Source organism: Gopherus evgoodei, chromosome 9 (genome assembly GCF_007399415.2).
Source record: "Gopherus evgoodei ecotype Sinaloan lineage chromosome 9, rGopEvg1_v1.p, whole genome shotgun sequence".
Classification (NCBI taxonomy): domain Eukaryota; kingdom Metazoa; phylum Chordata; order Testudines; family Testudinidae; genus Gopherus; species Gopherus evgoodei.
The window spans coordinates 66,007,262-66,028,769 of record NC_044330.1 but is presented as its reverse complement, the minus strand read 5'-3'; the positions used below and the strand labels follow the sequence as shown (position 1 = coordinate 66,028,769).

Genomic DNA, 21,508 nt, shown 5'->3' with positions numbered 1-21,508 from the left:
TGGAGCCTCTTTTTATGAAACAGGACTTTGAAAACATTCTGTTACATCCTACCTTTGGTGAGTCAATCCTGAACATTGCACCGAGGCACTGGGCTGCTGGGGACTTACCTTGACTGCACACCAAGGTAAAGAATGTTGGGCATTGCTACAGTAGAATAATTAACACAATATATTTGAGAGAGAACAAATGAGGAGTTCATTTTCCCGTGCGTAAATGTTTCCTCCACGATACACCAGAAGAAGTTTATGGAGGTAAATGACATATCTCTGTAAATTAACTGTATTTGTCCAGCCATGGTGATTATTTTTTCTGGGGTCTTGCTGTATTTGCTGTGCCCCTTCAAAAACAAAAAAATCTCCCAGTAATACATGAACAATGCTCAGTGCGGAAATACTACTCACACTGGACTAGAATCCCTGAGAGAGCAAGCTTAAACTTCTCCTTAGCTTCCTCCATCTCTTTCTCATGGGCTGCTTTCTCGTTCATCAATCTGCGAATGTGACTGTTAGCTGACTGGATCATGGAGTAGAAGTTGTTTGCACTCCGCCTGTTCACTTCCCCACGTTCTATCCAGGTCACCAAGGTCTGCACTGCTTCCAAGAACTTGGAATCATCTGGGTCAAAACAGAAAATCTTTAGAACAGGGAAACTCTGCAGAGTCATTTCCAGTGGCACAGCTGTTTAGCAGCCACCTTCGCAGCAGTCAGCACTGAACTATTTGCTTCGTGTGGCAGGATTAGATTCCTCAAAACACAACGTGGCCAGCTTTCAGTCAAGTATCAAATACATAGGGGCTGTCAGAACAGCAATTTATGGAAAGCATGCTTTGCAAAGATTATCTAAGATGTTTTCTGGTTTCTCTGTATTTTATGACAATTTATGAATCTGGCTAGCTACTACGATTTTTAAATATTCTCCAATTATGAACGTATTTTAAAGGGAAAATGCATTACATTAGGCCACAGGCCTAACCTGTCTTAAAATTATTATCTGAATTGTCCTCAGAATTATACATAGTTTTAAATCTGCCTCTTTGCTGCAGAGAAATCAAGAAAAAAAAGTAGCTGCTGAAATACAATACAGAGGAGGCAAGGCCCCCAGCTAGCTCACAACCATAGTGCTGGAGCAGAGTTGGGTTAACTGAAGAGACTATACAAAGGCATGGATCAAACTCTGAAATGCCTACCCAGTTTTAGTCACTCTTTGCCCTGGCAAAATGCCCACTGACTCAAAGAGAGTTTGCCTGAGTAAAGGCATGAAAATTTAGCAAGGAATGTCACTTTCAGGCTATTAAAGAACAATAACAAATGTTACAACTCAGGGGACTGGCAAAAGGATGGCTGACAGCCAGGTGAGCAGCTGGCTATGGGGTGGGTAGCAGGGTGTCCCTGGCTCAGGGGACTGGTGATGGACTGGCTCCAGGGCAAAGTGCTGGGGAGTGCCTGGCTCAGGGGACTGGTTAGTTCAGGGGGAGGCTTGGCCACAAAAGCTGTTTACCTCTAGGTCACTGGGTCATATCTGCCTCAGGTAACAATAACTGAGAAGACTTGCCAGATGAAGGCTGTTGTCTAGCCTTTGTGAAAGGGGTTGCTGTTCTCAGCCTACATCACCCCTCTAGCTGTTGGGAGGAGGAACTGGCTCTCGCTAGGCAGCAGAGGTTTCATGCTGACCAGCCGGGAAACTGCAGCCCAAATTTTCAAAAGTCTCCAGTGATGTTAGGTGCCCAGCATGAGATACTTGAAAGCAGCTGATTTTCAGAAAGTGCTCAGCACCCTCACCCCCTCAGATTCAGGTCCATTTTAGGAGTCACAAGTTGGGCACCCAATGCCACTAGATTTTGAAAATCTGGGCCTGTTTAATATATATGCCCTATGTAGATTTATGCCACACAAAACCAGATAACTTAACTTTGTTGTAAATGTGTCTTTTCATAGCAGAGAGTTTACTACTTTAAGTCGATTAACCATACCCCCAAGACCACAAAAGTAGCTGTTAATGTCTTGATGCCTTTGCTGCTCTTCCCACATTAGCCTGGAAAGTGTCACCACCTCAGCTGAAAAATGTCCCAGCTTTAACCCCTAAATAACCACAAACATGTTCAATTCTACCTAGAGAAGGATGTCTCAGAAACTTCTAGTCCCTTGTTCTTGGTGACATAAGTGATGGACCAAATATCCAATTTCCTGAATGACTTTGTCCACCCAAGATGAACTGGATGCCCTGCTGACATCCAAATGGTGTCATCTCTATTTCCTGAGGATGAGAGGGCTCAGGACAGAATGAAGTCCTGATTGAGCTGGTGAGAAGAACAGATTTTAGGTAGAAAATCGGAGTATTACTTTTGGGAGAAAGCTGCAGAAAAGCCTCTTGACATAGAATGCATTTAACTTGCTAATCCTTCAAGCAGATGTGACTGCAATTAAGCAGGAAACTTTGATAGAGAGGAAATATCATGAGTTAACCATGGGCTGAAAGGGCTGCTCTGTGAAGTGTTCCATAACGAGGTTTAGCTTCCAGCTAGTACAGGAGCTTTAATAGAAAACAAATCTTTGCCACTCCTTTAAGAAACCAGGAGATGTGTAGGAGAGAAGCCAGACTGCCTTCGTCAGATGATATTGTGGGAGAAAAGACAGTTACCTGTTCCATAACTGGCGTTCTTCGAGATGTGTTGCTCATGTCTATTCCACAACAGGTGTGCATGCTCTCCACGTGCACCGGTGCCGGAAGCTTTTCCCCTAGCAGTACCTGTAGGGGGGAGCACCCCCCGTGACCTCTGAAGTGGCACCTGCCTGGCGCGATACAAAGGGAGCTGCGCACTCCGCCCTACCCTCAGTTCCTTCTTGCCAGACAACTCCAACAGAGGGGAAGGAGGGTGACGCCTGGCCTGGGGCACGATCGCATAGTGCAAGGTGAACGTGACAGCTAGACACCGGTGATCGACGCCTGGGGCTACGGTGTCTTGACGGAGACTTGGAGCGGGAGTCCGAGCGGGAATGGCGTCGATGACCGTGCCATGACCGACTGCGGTACTCTCTCCAAGACAAGGACCAACGGCAATACCCACCACAGTCCCGTCGATATTCCCTAGTTGAGGACGAGCGGTGCCACGAGTCTCGGCCAGATGGAACCCAGCCAGTCTGGTTGGCGTCGAGGGTGATCCACCTGGACTCTGCCCTGAGCAGTCACTGGGCGGTGATCGGCGTCGAGAACAGTCCCTCAACTGAGACCGGTACCAGGCTGGAGGCAACTGCAGAGATCCCAGCAGCAGCTTGCCTCTGGAGAGCAGGGCTGACATTGGCAGTGCTCTGGGCACCGGCATGGACATGACATCTCGGGCCGCCTGGAGTGCTTCAGGACACCCGGAGAGGCCTGTTCTGAAGGGGCCGGGCTACTCCATTCATCCTGAGTTGGAGGCCTGGGGCCCGGTGGGGATCGAGGACTGCCCGACATGGGCCTAGCCTCTGTCTCAGATTTCTCTCAGTGCTGCTGCAAAGAGCGAGTCTTCTTGGCCCTCTTGGTGTGCCCCGTGGATTGGGAGTGGTGCCAACTGGTCGATGGTACCAGAGGGTCACCACATACTGACGCTGTGGTGCCAGGTACTGGTTCAGAGCAGTGTGCTGAGATCAGGATCAGTGCCAACTCCATCAGGATGGCCCGTAGCCTAACGTCCCTTTCTCTTTTGGTCCGAGGCTTAAATGACTTGCAAATCTTGCACCTTTTGCTGATATGGGTTTCTCCCAAGCAGCACAAACAGCCTGCATGCGGGGCACTTCTTGGCATAGAACACCTACAACAGTCGCACCACTTAAACCCCGGGGCGTGGGGCATGCCCCGGCCTGGGCTCACTGATTAACTAAACTAACTAAACAGCTAATTAACTACAGGTACTAATGCTGAATGAACGAACAGTTCTGGGGACAAGCTACAGCAAAGCTGGAGCAGAACAGTTCCGATGCATCTTCACTGGCAGCAAGAAGGAACTGAGGGTGGGGGGAATGCGCAGCTCCCCTTATACCGCACCAGGCAGGCGCCACTCCAGGGGTGGCAGGGGGTGCTCTCCACTACGGGTACTGCTAGGGGAAAAACTTCCAGCACCGGTGCACGTAGTGAGCACGCACACCTACTGTGGAATACACATGAGCAATCACTCAAAGAAGAACCCAAAGCCACTGCTGAGACTCAGCTTTTTAATGGAGTCACCACACAACACTCAAGAGCTCCATGTTGTACACTCCAGAATTTGCAGATCTTCCAGAGATCTGAGTATTTAAGCTCTGTGCATGGAATCCTTTCAGGAGTTGGAGAGTTATCCTGACCAGAGAGCATCCTGGCAGAGGCCAGCAGCTGATCAGAATATCTGAGCTTCCAGAGGTTCAGCCCCTCATGTTCAAAGCCATCAGCTGGAATTTTTCTGGATCTTGGCACCTTATAAGAATCTGCATCAGCAGATCTTCGTGATAGGTAACTGCTGGGAAAGGCACCAGGACATCTCTCTGAGGCAGGATAAACACGCCTGTGAGAGGTAACGCGCTGGAACTAGATCCACAGACTCACCTCGTGTACAGGACACCAAACAGTCATTAGATGAGAAGAGGAGGTTACGTACCTATAAGTGGAGGTTCTCTAAGACGCATGGTCCCTATCTGTATTCCACTGAGGGTTTACACATGTGCAGCATGCAGCCAGAGCTGTAGAATTTGAAAGTAGTAGTGTCCGTTGTTCTGCCCTTTCTTTACCTCATGGTTTAATCTGAGGTGATAACAGACATGTCAGATGAACAGCCTCCAGTTCCTTCACTGCCGCAAATCCAACAGATCTACAGCAGAGGGGGAAGGAGGGCAACAAGTGGAAAACAGATAGGGACAACACATCTCAAAGAACCTCCACTTACAGGTAAGTAAACCTCCTCTTCTTCTTCGAGTGATGGTACCTATTGTATTCCACTGAGGGTGACTAACCAGCAGTACCTAATGCAGAAGAGGGGAGTGGAGGGCGGCTGTGCTGAACGAGGTATCTGTTGCAGAGTTCTGAACCAAGCCGTAATGTGTAGCAAAGGTATGTGGCCAACATATATATGTCTCTAAGCTGCACATTGTGGAGAGTGGCCCTGGTGGATGCCCGGGCTCTCGTGGAATGGGCCCTCATGCTGAGGTTTGGAGACAGTCCTGACAACTGATAGCATAGTGTAATGCAGTGGTTCTTAACCATGGGTACGTGTACCCCTTGAGGTACGCAGAGATCTTCCGGGGGTACGTCAACTAATCTAGATATTTGCCCAGTTTTATAACAGGCTACATAAAAAGCACTAGAGAAGTCAGTACAAATTAAAATTTCATACAGACGACATGTTTATACTGCTCTAGATACTATACACTGAAAAGGAAGTACAATATTTATATTCCCATTGATTTATAATTATATGGTAAAAATGAGAAAGTGAGCAGCTTTTCCAGTAATAATGTGCTGAAATACTTTTGCATTTTTACGTCTGATTTTGTAATAAGAACATAAGAATGGCCATACTGGGTCAGACCAAAGGTCCATCTAACCCAGTATCCTGTCTTCCGACAGCAGCCAATGCCAGGTGCCCCAGAGGAAATGAACAGAACATGCAATCATCAAGTGATCCATCCACTGCCACCCACTCCCAGCCTCTGGCAAATAAAGGCTACGGACACCATCCCTGCCCATCTTGGATAATAGCCATTGATGGACCTATCATCCATGAATTTATCTAGTTCTTTTTTGAATCCTGTTATAGTCTTGACCTTCACAACATCCTCTGGCAAGGAGTTCCACAGGTTAACTGTGCACTGTGCGAAGAAATACTTCTTTTTGTTTGTTTTAAACCTGTTGCCTATTAATTTCATTTGGTGACCCCAAGCAAGTAGTTTTTAAGTGAGGTGTAACGTGGGGGTACACAAGACAAATCAGACTCCTGAAATGGGTACAGTAGTCTGGAAAGGTTGAGAGCCACTGGTGTAATGCACCTGGAAATCCATTTGGAGATTGTGTGTGTGAAATTGCTTGCCCCTTCAGTCTCTCCGCTATTGCGATAAACAATCTAGCAGACTTTCTGATTGATTTTGTCCTCTGCAGGCCCGGCAGATGTCAAGGGAGTGAAGCTGATGTTCCTCTTCCAAGATCTGAGGCTTTGGGAAGAAAACAGGTAAGGGGATGGGTTGGTGGACATGAAACTGAGAGACAAACTTTGGTAGAAACTTAGGATGTAGGTGCAGGGAGACTTTGTCTTTATGAAAAGTGATGAAAAGGGGGTCTGCCATCATGACCCCAAGTTCCCCTGCCCTTCTTGCCAAAGTGATAGCCACAAGGAAGGTGACTTTCATGGAAAGAAGGGTCATAGAGCATGAAGCCAGTGACTTAAAGGGTTGTTTCATCAGTGCCAATAAAACGAGGTTGAAGTCCCAGGCCATGGCTACACTGGTGCTTTACAGTGCTGCAACTTTCAAGCTCAGGGGTGTGAAAAAACCACACCCCTGAGTGCTGCAAGATACAGTGCTGTAAAGCCTCAGTGTAAACAGTGCCACAGAGCTGGAAGCACAGCTCCCACCGCTGCAAGCTACACCTTTAGAGCATGTGGAGTACGTACAGTGCTGGGAGAGCTCTCTCCCAGCGCTGGCGCTGCAACCACACTCGAAACTTCAAAGCGCTGCCGCGGCAGCACTTTGAAGTGCAAATGTAGCCATACCCCCAGTGTGGAGGAATAGGTTGTACAGGTGGAAAAGTTCTGAGGAGGCCTTTCCAAAACATAGTATCAGAGGGGTAGCCGTGTTAGTCTGGATCTGTAAAAGCAGCAAAGTGTCCTGTGGCACCTTATAGACTAACAGACGTTTTGGAGCATGAGCTTTCGTAGGTGAATACCCACTTCGTCAGATGCACCCACGAAAGCTCATGCTCCAAAACGTCTGTTAGTCTATAAGGTGCCACAGGACACTTTGCTGCTTTTCCAAAACATAGTAATCAATGGATGTGTAAATATGCAGTGTCCTTCCACAGGAGGGTGGAAGGCACTGGTTGCCACTAGTGGACTTTGAAAGAGATTAGGGATAGCTCCAACATCTTTAAGATAGGAAATGATCCAAAAGAAGGGGAATCTCCACTTCCTCTGGGGAAAGCCCTTTCTGTTGGGCCCAGAAGGTGAATCATTTCCACTTGGCCCAGTAGGGATGCCTAGTGGACTCTTTCTTGCACTTCTGATAAGCATTCTCATTCCAGAGAAGATGCCCATCCAAATATTACACTTTGAGGTGGGGTGAAGCATGTGTCTGATCCTGCCATTGTGTTGCGTTAACCACTCAGGGAAAGTGGGACTGGGAAGAGAAGGACACACTGACATGTGAAGAAGGTTAAGAAACCAGAAATATTTTGGCCAGAATGGGACAATCAGGATGACCTCTTTTACTCTTGCGGAGAACTCGTGGCAGGAGTGGTAGAGGAGGGTAGGTGTAGTTGATCTGCTCCAACCACCGGAGTATGAGAGCATCGCCCATAGAGTGGGGACCAATGCTCCCCCAGAGCAGTATGTGCTGCATTTGTGGTTGGCTTAGGAGGTGATGAGGTCTCTGGTTGCAGTCCCACATTAGTTGAAGATGTCGTTTAATACAGTGTCGTGGAGTTCCCACTCACGATTGGCCACGAATCTTCTGCTGAGAGAGAGTCCACAATCACATTCTGAGTCCCCAGAAGACAGGCTGCCAAAAGCAGGATCTTGTGGGCAATGCACTAATCCTACAGACTGACTACCTCCACACACACAGCAGTTGATTTTGTGTCCCCTTGTTTGTTGATGTAATAAACGGTGGTAGTGTTGTCTGACATGATGAAAACATGATGAGTGGGTGAATGGGAGAAAAGTTTGACATGCTCTTTATACTGCCCAGAGTTCCAGGATGTTGATATACATCCAGTATTCCTCAGGGGCTCATGTGCCTTGCATCATGTGGTCTCCCATGTGTGTTCCCCATACTAAGAGGGATGTGTGTGTGATGATCATCCTGTCCTGGGAGGAAGGGAATCCTCACACAGATATGTGACTGTCCATCCAGCACAGGAGGGAAGAGAGCACCTCGAGGGGGGACTGTCAGCATAAGGTCCCTGGTGTGCTGCATAGGCAAGTAAACTCCCTGAAGACACATCAGGAGGCAACAGAAGTGAAGGCAAGCGAAGGTGGTTGCATACATGCAGGCTGCCATGTGGCCAAGGAGGGATAGGCAACTTCTGAGTGGGACAGATGGACTGTTGACTATTTGGGTCATGAGTTCTTGCAGAGTCTGGAATCTGTCCTTTTGTAGGTAAGCTTGTGCTGAAACTGAATTGATGGAGGCCTCTCTGAAGACTCAGGACTGTGCGGGAACCAAAGCTGATTTTTCGACAAACTCTTGACTTCTAGGAAGGAAAAGAGTCTGAGCAACATGGAGGTCGAGATCCAAATTTCGTCTCTGGATTGCACCGCTAGGAGCCAGTCATCAAGACAGGGGAATACAAGGACCCCATAACGCAAAACTCCCCCTATACAAAACGGAAGGCTCCCCTTAACTGCCCTGACTGTGCCACTCCTCCAGTGGCTAGCAGGGGACCAAATTATCACTAGCAACGGTGGCCTGCTCACTCCCTGACCATATTGCTCTTCCCCTGAACTCCTTCCTACATACTTCTACTTCTCAGCTCTACTTCTGGCTCCTCCCCCTCACGTTTACCAGCCCAAACTCTCTCCTCCCAGACAGTAACTGCAGGTTACCTGGCACCGTAGACCCAAACACAGCTCCCTTCTCTCAGGGAGTAACTGCAGACTATTCCTCTTGCAGCCCTTTTCTGCTGCCAACTTAATGGTTTTATACGGGCCCTCCTGTTCCTCCCCAGCTGGTGTCCATCTTCAGTCTGTTCTTCCAATCCTTGGCTCTTCACCGGTGCAGCCTATTAGGCTAATTATTCTACTTCATCAGTCCTGCCTTGTGAGGTATAAACACCCCATTACAGGGTACCATGTGGCAGTATTATTCAGTCTAGTAAAGGAAGCCACTGAAATCTGGGTGTTTCATTTCTTAGCATTTGCTATGAAAAACAATCAGTCTTCAGAACTACATACCTTTCAGCTTTTCAGCAACAATGCTGCACTCGTGGTCAGAGTAGTGGACAACAGGGGGTGGAGAAGGAGGACAGAATCTCTCCTCCTCCATTCTTCTGCGATGGCGCTCCTCTCGTGCCAGCATCCGCTGTTTACACTCCCACTCATACAGATCATCCCGAGCTTGAGCAAAGTCCACATGGAGGCGTCCGGTATCCTTTTTGTCAGTGCTGGAGCCTAGCCTGATGCGATAACCTAATCGTCACAACAAAAAATTCAAAGATAGCTTGCACAATAACTAACCCATATGGTGATTGTGCCTCTAGCTCATACAGCTCTACAGAGGCTGCCTGTTGGTTCCACAAAGCTACCCAATCAACCAGTAACAGTTATTACAGTGTAGGGTACAATGCACATGGATCCTCTCCTGCCAGACAGAAACAGAGACAGCAGCTAGGACAGAGGTGGGAAAACTATGGCCTGTGGGCCACATCCGGCCTGCAGGACCCTCCTGCCCGGCCCTTGAGCTCCTGGCCTGGGAGGCTACCCCCAGCCCCTCCCATGCTGTTCCTCCGCAGCCTCAACTCGCTCCACTGCAGGCACAATGTCCTGGGCAGCAGGGCTGTAAGCTTCTGGGGCAGCACAGCTGCGGAGCCTGGCCTGATCCAGTGCTCTGTGCTGCATGGTGGCCTGGCTGGCTCCAGCCGGGCAGCGCAGCTGTAGCGCTGCCAGCCACCGGTGCTCCAGCAGAGCGGTAAGGGGGCAGGGAGCGGGCGGAGTTGGATAGAAGGCAGGGGATTTCGGGGGGATAGGCAGGGGGCAGGGGTGTGGATAGGGGTTGGGACAGTCAGAGGACTGGAAACAGTGGGGTTGAATGGGGGCAGGGGTTCTGGGGGGGCAGACAGGAATGAGAGGAGGGGTTGGATGGGGAGGTGGGGGGCAGTTCCAATTACCATTGACCTCAATGTCCTTGACTACTTTCTCCTTCAAAATTTTTTCCAAGACCTTGCATACTACAGATGCCAAACTAACAGGCCTGTAGTTATCCGGATTACATTTTTTCCCTTCTTAAAAAATAGGAACTATGTCAGCGATTCTCCAGTCATACGGTACAACCCCTGAGTTTACTGATTCATTAAAAATTCTTGTTAATGGGCTTGCAATTTCATGTGCCAGTTCCTTTAATATTATTGGATGAAGATTATCTGGGCCCCCCAATTTAGTCCCACTAAGCTGTTTGAGGTTGGCTTCCACCTCAGATGTGGTAATATCTACCGCCATATCCTCATTCCCATTTGTCATCCTACCATTATCCCTAAGCTCCTCATTAGCCTCATTGAAGACTGAGGCAAAGTATTTGTTTAGATATTGGGCCATGCCTAGATTACCCTTAACCTCCACTCCATCCAGTATTTAGCAGTCCCACTTCTTCTTTCTTTGTTTTCTTCTTATTTATATGGCTATAAAACCTTTTACTATTGGTTTTAATTCCCTTTGCAAGGGAAAACTCTACACGGTTTTTGGTCTTTCTCACTTTATCGCTACATGTTCTGACCTCAATAAAGTAGCTTTCCTTGCTGATCACTCCCATCTTCCATTTCTTGTAGGCTTTCTGCTTTTTCTTAATCACCTCTCTGAGATACTTGCTCATCCAGCTTGGTCTACAACTCCCGCCTATGAATTTTCCCCCCTTTCTTGGCATGCAGGCTTCTGATAGTGTCTGCAATTTTGACTTGAAGTAATTCCAGGCTTCCTCCTCCTTTAGATCCACAAGTTCTTCAGTCCAATCCACTTCCCTAACTAATTTCCTTAATTCTTTAAAGTTAGCCCTTTTGAAATAAAAAACCCTAGTCACAGATCTATTTTTGTTTATCCTTCCATTTAGTTTGAACTGAATTAGCTCATGATCGCTCTAACCAAGGTTGTCCCCTACAATCATCTCTTCTATGAGGTCCTCACTATTCACCAAAATAAAATCTAAAATGGCATCTCCTCTTGTTGGTTCAGCAACTACTTGGTGAAGGAATCCATCAATTATCGCATCCAGGAAAATCTGAGCCCTATGATTATTACTAACACTTGTCCTCCAGTCTATATCTGGGAAGTTAAAGTCTCCCATGATCACACAATTCCCATTAGTATTTACCTCACTAAAAACATTAAAGAGGTCTCTATCCATATCCAAATCAGATCCCAGCCGTCTGTAGCACACCCCAAGCACTATCCCAAGGGAGGCTATAGTAGCTTTCTTCCCCAATGCGATTTTTGCCCAGACAGACTCTGTCTTATCTATCCCATCACTTCTTATTTCTTTACAGTCTACCTCATCACTAATATACAATGCTACTCCACCACCTTTGCCTTTATGTATGTCTTAGGAAACACATACCTTTCAATATCTGTACTCCAGTCATGACTACTATTCCACCATGTTTCTGTTATCCCTATAATATCTGGTTTCACTTCCTGCACTAGTAGCTCTAGTTCCTACATTTTGTTACCTAGGCTCCTTGCATTAGCGTATGAGCATCTTAATTTTTGCTGTGTGGCTTCTTTACCCGATTAGGCACGGACATTCTACTGCCAGTACCTCCTATTAGACTGGTATCTACACTACCCCTCCTCCTTATGTCCATTCTCCTACCTATGGCTGTATCCTTTCTTACTTTGTTGTCTTCCCTCTCAATGTCAAAATCCAGTGTGGAGATTACCTGCACATCTCCCAACCATCTCCCCCAAATTCCTAGTTTAAAGCTCTCTTAATCAGTTGTGCCGGCCTCTACCCTAGAAGTCTATTTCCTGCCCTATTCAGATGATGTCCATCCCAAGAGAACAGTCCTCTGTCCATGAATGCCTCAAAGGAAAATCCAAAACTATTTTAGGAAGGAATTTTCATTAGGGACAAGGAGCCACCTTATTTTTTCTGGAATATGGCAAAATGAAGGTCAGGCAGGAGAGCTCACAAGTGTTTCATGTGCAGCTGTGCCTCACACAAGTAACGGACAGCGAACAACCCGCCGAATAGGCATAGTTTGGGAGCGCTGTGTGACGCAGAGCTCTTGCTGGAGACACACTCCAAGGCATTTCAAGCATCCTGCACAGCAGTCTGTGAGGGGAATTTTAAGCCTTGCAGAGCCAGCATTACTTGAAAAACAACAACTTGATGTTGGTCTCAACTGAAAAGAGGCTGGTGCCCTAGAAGTGGTGAGGCCTTAGGGCCCTGCACAAAGCCCCCAGAACCACCATTTATCCTCAGGGGAAAGCTTTCTACACATCTACTCTACCTATAATTATGTGCACCCACTCTCATGCAGTGAGTTGAGAAACGACCAAGCAGCTAGTGTTAAACATTACCCAATAAAACAAGGGAAAGGCAGAAAACAAATAATGGTCTGATGGAGATCAGCTCCTACAGCCTACAAGCACTGGAACGTAGCTGAGATATTTTCTAGCTGGTTTCCCCTTTTATGCCCAGGCACAATCAGTTCAGTGCACACACTCATCACTGCTAGGAGTTGCTGCTTTAGAGATGGCTCTGAGTCTGGTGCATCAGACTGTGTGAATCCTAGTGATGCAGGTCTGCAGATGCAATACATTCAAAGGGCACTTGGTAATTCCTAATGATAAAGCCTGGGAATGGTAAGAAGAGGAACCTCTTCAGATGGAGTCCAGCAGGTAAAGGAGAACTCTTCAGTGACTCTTGACATCAGGAAAGCTACCTTCATGACTAAAAGAGATGTGTGGATCATTAAAAAAAACAAAGAGGGCAGGGAAGATGTCTCCAGATCAGTGGTTCTCAACCTATTTACCACTGTGGGCCACATATGCAGTTTTCTGTGTGTTACATGGGTCGCATCCACACAATATATATACTACCTGTATGGCCCTGAGGATGTCACAGGGCTGCAGTGTGTGCTGATTGGGGCACAGGGTGAGAAGAGAAAGTTACTCACCTTGCAGTAACTGAGGTTCTTCGAGATGTGTGTGCCTGTGGGTGCTCCCCTCCAGGTGATGGTGCGTCCCGGCGCTGTTGATCGGAGATTTTCGGTAGCAGTGCCTGGTTGAGGGGCATGCACTCAGATGGTATCTCCCATCTAGTTGGAATCTTCCTGACAGCGTGCGCACCACACCCTCCTCAGTTCCTTCTCTACCATGGAGAATCATACCAGTACTCCAAAGGAGAGGGGAGGAGGGCGGGGAGTGGGGCACCCACAAGGACACACATCTCGAAGAACCTCAGTTACTGCAAGGTGATTAACTTTCTCTTCTTCTTCGAGTGCTGTCCCTGTGGGTGCTCCACTCTAGGTGAATGTACAGCAGTACCCACTATGGTTGATGGGACTTTGGAGATGCGGCAGCGAGTACTGTAGATAGTACTGTATGGCCTACTATTGTGTCTGCCGTGGTGTCCTGTGTGAGAGCATAGTGTTTTGCAAATGTGTGTTCAGATGACCATGTAGCCGCTTTGCAGATGTCAGGAATGGGAACGTTGTGTAGGAAAGCAATGGATGTTGACACGGCTTGAGTGGAATGAGTTCTAATGCCTTCAGGCAGTTGAAGATTTTTCGCATGGTAACAGGATCTGATGCAGTCAGAGATCCACTTGGATAGGCGTTGTTTAGAGACAGCCATACCTTTCGATCTTTCAGCAATGGAAACAAAGAGTCGTGGAGACTTGCAAAATGGTTTAGTCCTGTCTAAATAAAAGGCAATTGCTCGCCTGATGTCGAGAGTATGCAGGGTTGCCTCTTGCGGAGTTTTGTGAGATTTGGGATAGAAAGTAGGTAAATATATAGGTTGGTTGAGGTGGAAGGTCGATACCATCTTAGGAAGAAATTTAGGATGTGGTCTCAAAGTGCCTTTGTCTTTGGAGAAGATTGTGTAGGGAGGGTGGGCCATCAGGGCACTCATTTCACCAACTCTCCTTGACGATGTTATGGCAACTAAGAAAGCCATCTTCGTGGACATATGGAGATGAGAGGAGGTAGCCAAGGGCTCAAACGGAGGATTCATGAGAGCATGAAGAACGAGGTTAAGATTCCATGTAGCTACTGTTGGGTGAATTTCAGGGTAGAGATTTTGCAGGCCCGTGAGAAAGCATTTAATGGTGGGGTGGGTAAAGAGTGAGTACCCATCTAATAAGTCATGGAAGGTGGTAAGTGCCGCAAGGTGCACTTTGATGGAGCTGAGCGAAAGTCCATCCTGTTTTAGTTTCAGGAGGTAGTCTAGAATGTTAGGGAGGGTCACGTTATTGGGTGCTAAGTGATTATGTGAGCACCAGTGAGCGAAACGCTTCCACTTCTGCAAGTAGGTTTTACAAGTGGAGTCTTTCCTACTGTGCAGGAGGACATATTAGACTTGCTCGGAACAGGCTAGTTCATGGGTTTGGAACCATGAAGGAACCAGGCTGTGAGGTGCAGCTTTTGGAGCTGGGAGTGAAGAACTCGTCCGTTGTCCTGGTAAAGGTAGTCTGGGCCTGTTGGGGAGAGCCCATGGGTGATGGGAGGACATGCGGAGAAGGTAGGGATACCACATCTGTCTTGACCAAGCCGGGGCAATAAGGATGACCTGGGCCTTGTTGTCCGTGATCTTCCGAAGAACCCTGTGTAACAGAGGGATAGGTGGGAAGGCGTACAGGAGGTAGTTGTTCCATGGGATGAGGAATGCATTTCCCAGGGATGCAGTGCCGAGTCCCGCCCTGGAGCAGAACAGGGGGCATTTTCGGTTTTGGGTTGTGGAAAAAGATCTACTGACAGGGTGCCCCAGCGGGGGAAGAGCTGTTGGAGTATTTGGGATGCAGTTCCCATTCGTGTTCTGTCGAGAAGTGCCCGCTGAGTGTGTCGGCAGTAGTGTTGTGGCAGCCTGGTAGGTAGGAAGCGATGATTTGTATTCGACGTTGTATGCACCAATTCCATAGTCAAATGGCTTCCATGCAAAGGGAATGTGATCGAGCTCCCCCTTGTCTGTTTATGTAGTACATACATGATACATGCTATGTTATCTGTTAAGACCCACAGATATTTGTTCTTTATGAGGGGAAGAAAGTGAAGGCATGCTCTCTTCACTGCTCTGAGCTCTAAGAGATTTATGTGTAGATGCATCTCTGATGCAGACCACCAGCCTTGTGCCTTGTGTCTCCCTAGATGCACTCCCCAACCGATCAGAGAAGCGTCCATGTGAGCATGAGTGTTGGGGATCATTGCTGGAAGAAAACCCCTGTGCAGAGGTTTTCTGGACTTGTCCACCACTGTAGGGAAGCTATAACAGTGGGAGGACGAGTTAGCAGCATCCCTATGGTATGTCTGTTGGGTTTGAAACTGGAGTTGAGCCAGCCCTGGAGACATCTCATGTGTAGCCTGGCATGTTGAACCACGAAAGTGGTGGCTGCCATGTGACCAAGGAGCTGTAGGCAGGTTCTTGCTTGCGTCCTGGGACGAGTAGAGAATGTGCGTATGAGCTGCGTGATAGCGAGGAATCTGTTGTATGGGAGCAAGGCCCTGCTCTGGGTTGAGTCGAGATGAGCTCCGATGAACTCGATCTGTTGTGCAGGTGTCAAGGTGGATTTTTGGATGTTTATTTGGAGGCCTACGCTGTGAAAAAGGGAGATGGCGAAATGCATAGCTTGAAGTGTCTCGCCATAGGAGTCGCCCTTGATGAAGCAATCGTCCAGGTAGGGGAACAGCATGACCCTGTGTTTGCGGAGGTGAGCCACAACCACGGCTAGAGTCTTGGAAAAAACTCTTGGAGCTGTGGAGAGTCCGAAAGGAAGAACTCAGTATTGAAAATGGTTGTGACCGATTGTGAATCGTAGTAAGCATCTGTGAGCTGGATGAACTGATATATGAAAGTAAGAATCCTGTAGGTTGAGGGCTGTGAACCAGTCCCCTTGATCCAATGCAGGTATTATTGTGCCAAGTGTGACCATCTTGAATCTTTGTATCCTCACGAATTTGTTCAGTCGGCGTAGGTCTAGTATAGGCCTCCATCCTCTGGTCTTTTTCTGCATTAGAAAGTAATGGGAGTAGAAACCTGTCCCTTGGTGTTGCATCAGCACAGGTTCCACTGCGCCTAGTTGCAGAAGATGTGCCACTTCTGTGCGAAGTAATTGCTCGTGAGAAGGGTCCTTGAAGAGAGACGGGAAAGGGTAGGAGGGTAGGATATAAAAGGGATGGAGTAACCAGTGTGAACTATTTCGAGGACCCAGCGATCCTGTGTAATCCACTGCCAGGCATGTTGGAAATTCTGGAGGTGGTGGTCAAATGGGCAAGTATGTGGTGGAATCAATGGGTGGTCGTGCAGCCCCCCAACCGATGTTTCAAAACTGTTGTTTATTACCCAATGGACGGAAGGTGGTGGCTTGGTTTTGATTTTGTCTGCGCTTTGGGGGTCTATTACGATTCCTAGTTGTTTTATTTTCTGGGTTGAGGACGATAGTACTGATGTGTGTGTGGTCTTTGATAGGGTTGGTATTGTTGTCTCCTGGGAAGAGATGGGTGAATGCCCAGGGTGCGCATTGTCACTTTAGAATCTTTCATGGTGTGGAGGAGTTCATCAGTTTTTTTGGAGAAGAGTTTGTCCTTATCAAAGGGGAGATCCTCCACTTTCGTCTGGAGTTCTTTAGGAATGCCTGATGCAGAGAGCCATGAGGATCTGTGCAAAACCACAGCAGTTGCAGTGGTATAGGCTGCTGTGTCCGCTGTGTCTAAAGATGCCTGTAGGGCCATTCTGGAAATCAGTTGGCCCTCAGTCAGGATTGATTTGAAGTCTGCTCTTCTATCCTCTGGAATGCAGGAGGCAAATTCAAAAAGTTTATTGTAATTATCAAAATCATAACTGGCGAGGAGAGCAGAATAGTTTGCAATTCTGAATTGTAGTGTAGAGGATGTATAAACCTTGCGGCCCAGGACATCAAGGCATCTAAGGTCCTTGTCTTGCAGGGTGGGTCGATATTGTGACTGTTTCGTCCTCTGTGCAACTGCATCCATGACAAGAGAGTTCGGTGGTGGATGAGAAAATAGGAAGTCTGCGTCCTTTGCAGGAACATAGTATTTACGTTCAGCCTTCTTGCAAGTTGGTACTAAAGAAGCTGGGGTTTGCCAGATTGTGTCAGCTGGCTCCATGAGTGCTTCGTTTATAGGGAGCGCGATTTTTGAGGGCGCAGACGGTTGAAGGATTCTGAGGAGTTTGTGTTGCGTCTCCTGAACCTCTTCTAAGGGGATATCTTGACTGAGTGCCACCCCCCTAAAAAGTTCTTGAAATTGTTTGCAGTCATCCACGGCCTGTGGAGGTGAAGGGAGGAGGGCTTCATCCAAGACTAGTGGAGAGTTAGGGGTCGGTGAGTCAGGATATGGTGCGTAGCTCCCAGTCTCAGGAGGGGGCTCAGGCACCCTAGAAGTGGACAGAGCAGGAGATTGAGGCACTGAAGGAGGATGATTGGTAGGAGGATGTTGCCACAGGTACCACTGAGGCCAAGGCATAGGGTAGGAGAACCTAGGTGCTGCCCACGGGGGGGCAAAGTAGGGAAACTGAGGTTGTTGACCTTGAGCCATGACCTGAGGTGGCAGAGGCACCTGCGGAGGAGAAGCAGGAGGGGAGAACTCCGCTTGCTGCTGTAAATCAAGTTCACCGTCAGTGAAAGCCAGTTCAGGTGGAGAGAGTGGCAGTTCAAGAAATGGGTCCTGTTTATCTAGGAGTGGAGAGTGAGGCTCAGGTGGCACTGAAAGGTCACTTTAAGTGAGAATCTGTTGCTCCTGCTCCCTGGGCTGGGCTGAACCTGCTTTCTGCTCTAGCTCATTAGGAGAAAGTGAGAATGAGGATATTGCTGCATTCTGCTTAAAGGTGCCCTGCAGGCGTTCTGCTGCTGGTGCACGGGTAGAAGACTGGCTCAGTGCCGAGGCTGAGCGCGCTGTTGGCACCACGGCTGTTTTCACTGTTGCGGCTGAGCGCGCTGTCGACACCGCGACCGTTGTCGGTGCTGTGGCTGTTTGCGGTGCTGGTGCTGTGGCTGTTTGCGGTGCTGGTGCTGTGGCTGTTTGCGGTGCCGAAAAAGAGCGAGGTGTCTGCACCGCAGCCGTTTGCAGCGCTGAGGGGACCGGATCCACAAGGACCTTCCCGGCGCAGGAGGTCGGGTCCCTGCCTCTGTGCTCTGTCAGAGCCGTGGCTGAGGTGTTAGAACAGGCTGAGGCACCTGCCTTTGGTGCTGTCAGCACAGAGGGTAGGGATCTCGCGGGAGATCCCCTACCCTTGGTTAGTGTCTCTTCTGTGAGACTGTTGTGCTTCTTGCCACCGCTCCAGGGAGGGTGAAGCAACGCTCCCCACCGGTTCCAATCTGGCTGGGGAGCGTGTGGGAGTGAGTTTAACCTTTCCCATCTACAACAGTGGCTGCAGGGATTTTTCCATCATGATGATTTTGAGCCACAGATCGCTGTCAGGACGAGCTCTTGACTTGAGACTCACGCAATGGAGGCACTTCGCAGTGATGTGGGTGTCCCCGAGGCACTTCACAAAGTGTGAGTGCCCATCTGACCATGGCATGGAGTCCTGACAGGAGATGCATCTTTTGAATCCTGAAGCTCATGCATTATGAATTAGAGATGGCCGACGAGAGTGTCTCAACGGGAGACAAGCCTGAGAGGATTTTTTTTGTTTATTTATTTGTTCGTTTTAAACTAAGTAACTAACTGTACTAAAGGAAGGGAAACAACTGGGAAGTAATTAATAATTATTTCTATCTTCTTCGTTACTGCTTCCTATAGAGACCTGGGAAGAAAAGGCAGCACTGCCCTGAGTCCCATCTTCAGCCAAGGACAGCTGAGAAGGAACTAAGAAGGATGTGGGGCACATGCACTCAGGAAGATTCCAACTAGACGAGAGATACCATCTGAGTGCATGCCACTCAACCAGGCACTGCTACCGAAAATCTCCAATCAACAGCGCTGGGACACACCGTCACCTAGAGTGGAGCACGCACAGGGACAGCACTCCAAGAACCACTGCTCCAGAGGATCAGTGTGTCAGAGGAGGAATGCTCTGTGCTGTTGGAGCTCTGTGTGTTATTGGAAAGATGATGAAACCTAAGGACCCCGCCTAATGGCTCCAATACCTGAAATGGCTCCAATACCTGAAATGTTGAAGTGTTACTGTTTAAATGTTCAAATTTACTTGGTGTTGGTTCTGCTTTGAGCAGCAGATTGGACTAGCTGACCTCCTGAGGTCTCTTCCAACCCTAATATTCTATGATTCTAAATGGCCCTTATTGGGGAGTCTGCTGGAACAGACCCAGTGGGACTTTAATGCACAGGACAGCAAGAGGAATTTTCTACCTATACCTCACTTCATCCTGATACTTTGCAGAGTTTTGTGGGGAACAAGACACCAGCAGGCACTTTCAGATATTTAAACCAGCATGAGGATGTCAAACCCCCCAGCAGTGAAAGAAGTAATCACAGGGAACAAGAAGAAACACCTCTTCAGATAGCAACAACAAACAGAGCATGTCACATACAACTACACAGAAACAGCTATTTCTCTGTCCCAGCTTCCCAAACCATCATTCGAAGCAAAGGCATGCCTACCAGAGAGATAGAGCGCCTTGTCCACCATGAATTCCTCAGCAAAGCGGATGTGGCAGAAGTTCTTTTTACTCTTCCGAATAGCTATGATCTCTCCACACTGCTCAAAAACCTCCACAATGATCTGCTCGGTCCCGTTTTCTGGTAGTCCGCCTACAAATACCGTCTTGCATCCTGGGGGCCTCTCTCTTGTTGCAGGAGGAGGAAGATCTGCACATAGCAAGGGGAATACTGGAGGTTAGACGGTTGCTCTCCAAGTGCTCCACATATCCACCAATCAGTCCTCAGAGCCAACCATCACTTTCTTTGAACATGTGCTTAATCCCAGTATATCTCACTTTGCCGAGTACTGGCATCTATGGTATTCACCAGGGCCTATCAAGCAGAACTTGTTCACTTGCTGATATATCCTGGACTTTTAGAGCCATGAATGGATTCCCTAGTGTTAATAAGCACTTCCCTAGTCAATGTGAGCCATGTCACTCTGGAGAGCGCTAGACTTCAGGGGTACTGATAACACAAAACCAACTACAATGAACAACGCCAAAGGCTGCGCCTCAGCCCTGGGCAGTAGGGCAGATGCACAGTAGTCCCTACAGCAATGTTAGTAAAGAGAGAAGATACTCATTACATGCTTTTTACTTTGCTTTTCTTTAATTTATTATTTCAAAATCTTGACACTAGAACAACAAACCAGAAAAGATGACATATTAGAACTATCCCCTCCATGTGAATACAAAGAATCCTGCTGAAGTGAGAAGACTAAAAAAAATCTTGACATAGATACAAAACCTGAAATTATCAAGACATCAAATCCATTTTCCATAACAGAATCAATATCCATTGCACTCTCTGGTCACAGGAGAAATCCAGCCAAACTACAGAAACCAGACTGACAAGCAACAGAAGGCACCAGTGTCTGATCCTGTTCCTTCTGACCTGGGCAGCTGGGGAGTCCCCTGGTCTGGTAGGTCTGGGAGGCTGTGCTGGCTGAGTATCTCACACACATAGTAGGGGAACACCCACAGGAACAGGCACATCAGAAGCACAGTCATGCTCCAGAGATCCCCAGCCATGCTGGCTTCACCTCCCTACCAACATCACAGCGCCTTCTTCTATGCAGCACATTATGTGGGGAACATCCTACTCCAGTCAATTCATACAGCCACTACCCCAGTGTTTCTCAAACTGGGGTCGCCACTTGTATAGGGAAAGCCCCTGGACGGCCAGGCCGGTTTGTTTACCTGCCCCATCCGCAGGTCCGGCCCATCGCGGCTTCCACTGGCCGTGGTTCGCTGCTGTAGGCCAATGGGGGCTGCTGGAAGCGGCAGCCAGTAAGTCCCTTGGCCCACGCTGCTTCCAGCAGCCCCCATTAGCCTGGAGCAGCGAACCGTGGCCAGTGGGAGCCGCGATCGGCTGGACCTGCGGACAAGGCAGGTAAACAAACCGGCCCAACCCGCCAGGGGCTTTCCCTACACAAGCGGCAACCCCAGTTTGAGAAACACTGCACTACCCTGTCCTCAATACCTGAGAGTGCCATGACATCCTTAGTAAACTGCCCAATGGAGCATACACAGGACTTTATGGCTTGCTATGGTCTTATGAAATGCACATGCCTTTCTGACCCTTCTCTTCTGTAAGCATCACTTCTGCAGCCAATGTTTCTTTTCAGTGTCACACTTTTATTTCATAGGAACTGCTCGATAGGATCAGTACCGAGGTCTATCTAGTCTAGTATCCTGTCTCTGACAGTGGCAGCACCAGCTGCTTCAGAGGAAGGTGCAAGAACCTCACAGTAGGCAGATGTGGGATAATCTCCCCGTGGATTGTTTTAAACATGAGATTTTATCT

The 21,508-nt window shown here is 48.2% G+C and overlaps 1 protein-coding gene across 6 annotated transcripts in view; it reads right to left on the bottom strand.

Annotated features, from left to right (window-relative positions):
* Positions 1-21,508, bottom strand: part of ENOX2 (ecto-NOX disulfide-thiol exchanger 2) — a 150,573-nt gene that overhangs the window by 60,497 nt on the left and 68,568 nt on the right. For all 6 annotated transcript variants that reach the window (XM_030574514.1, XM_030574512.1, XM_030574517.1 and 3 more), the window contains 3 exons: positions 19,661-19,867; positions 9,108-9,341; positions 403-615 (listed from right to left, as the gene is read on the bottom strand). In XM_030574514.1, the coding sequence (XP_030430374.1) occupies positions 403-615; positions 9,108-9,341; positions 19,661-19,867 (654 nt within the window). The remainder of the gene's footprint in view (positions 1-402; positions 616-9,107; positions 9,342-19,660; positions 19,868-21,508) is intronic.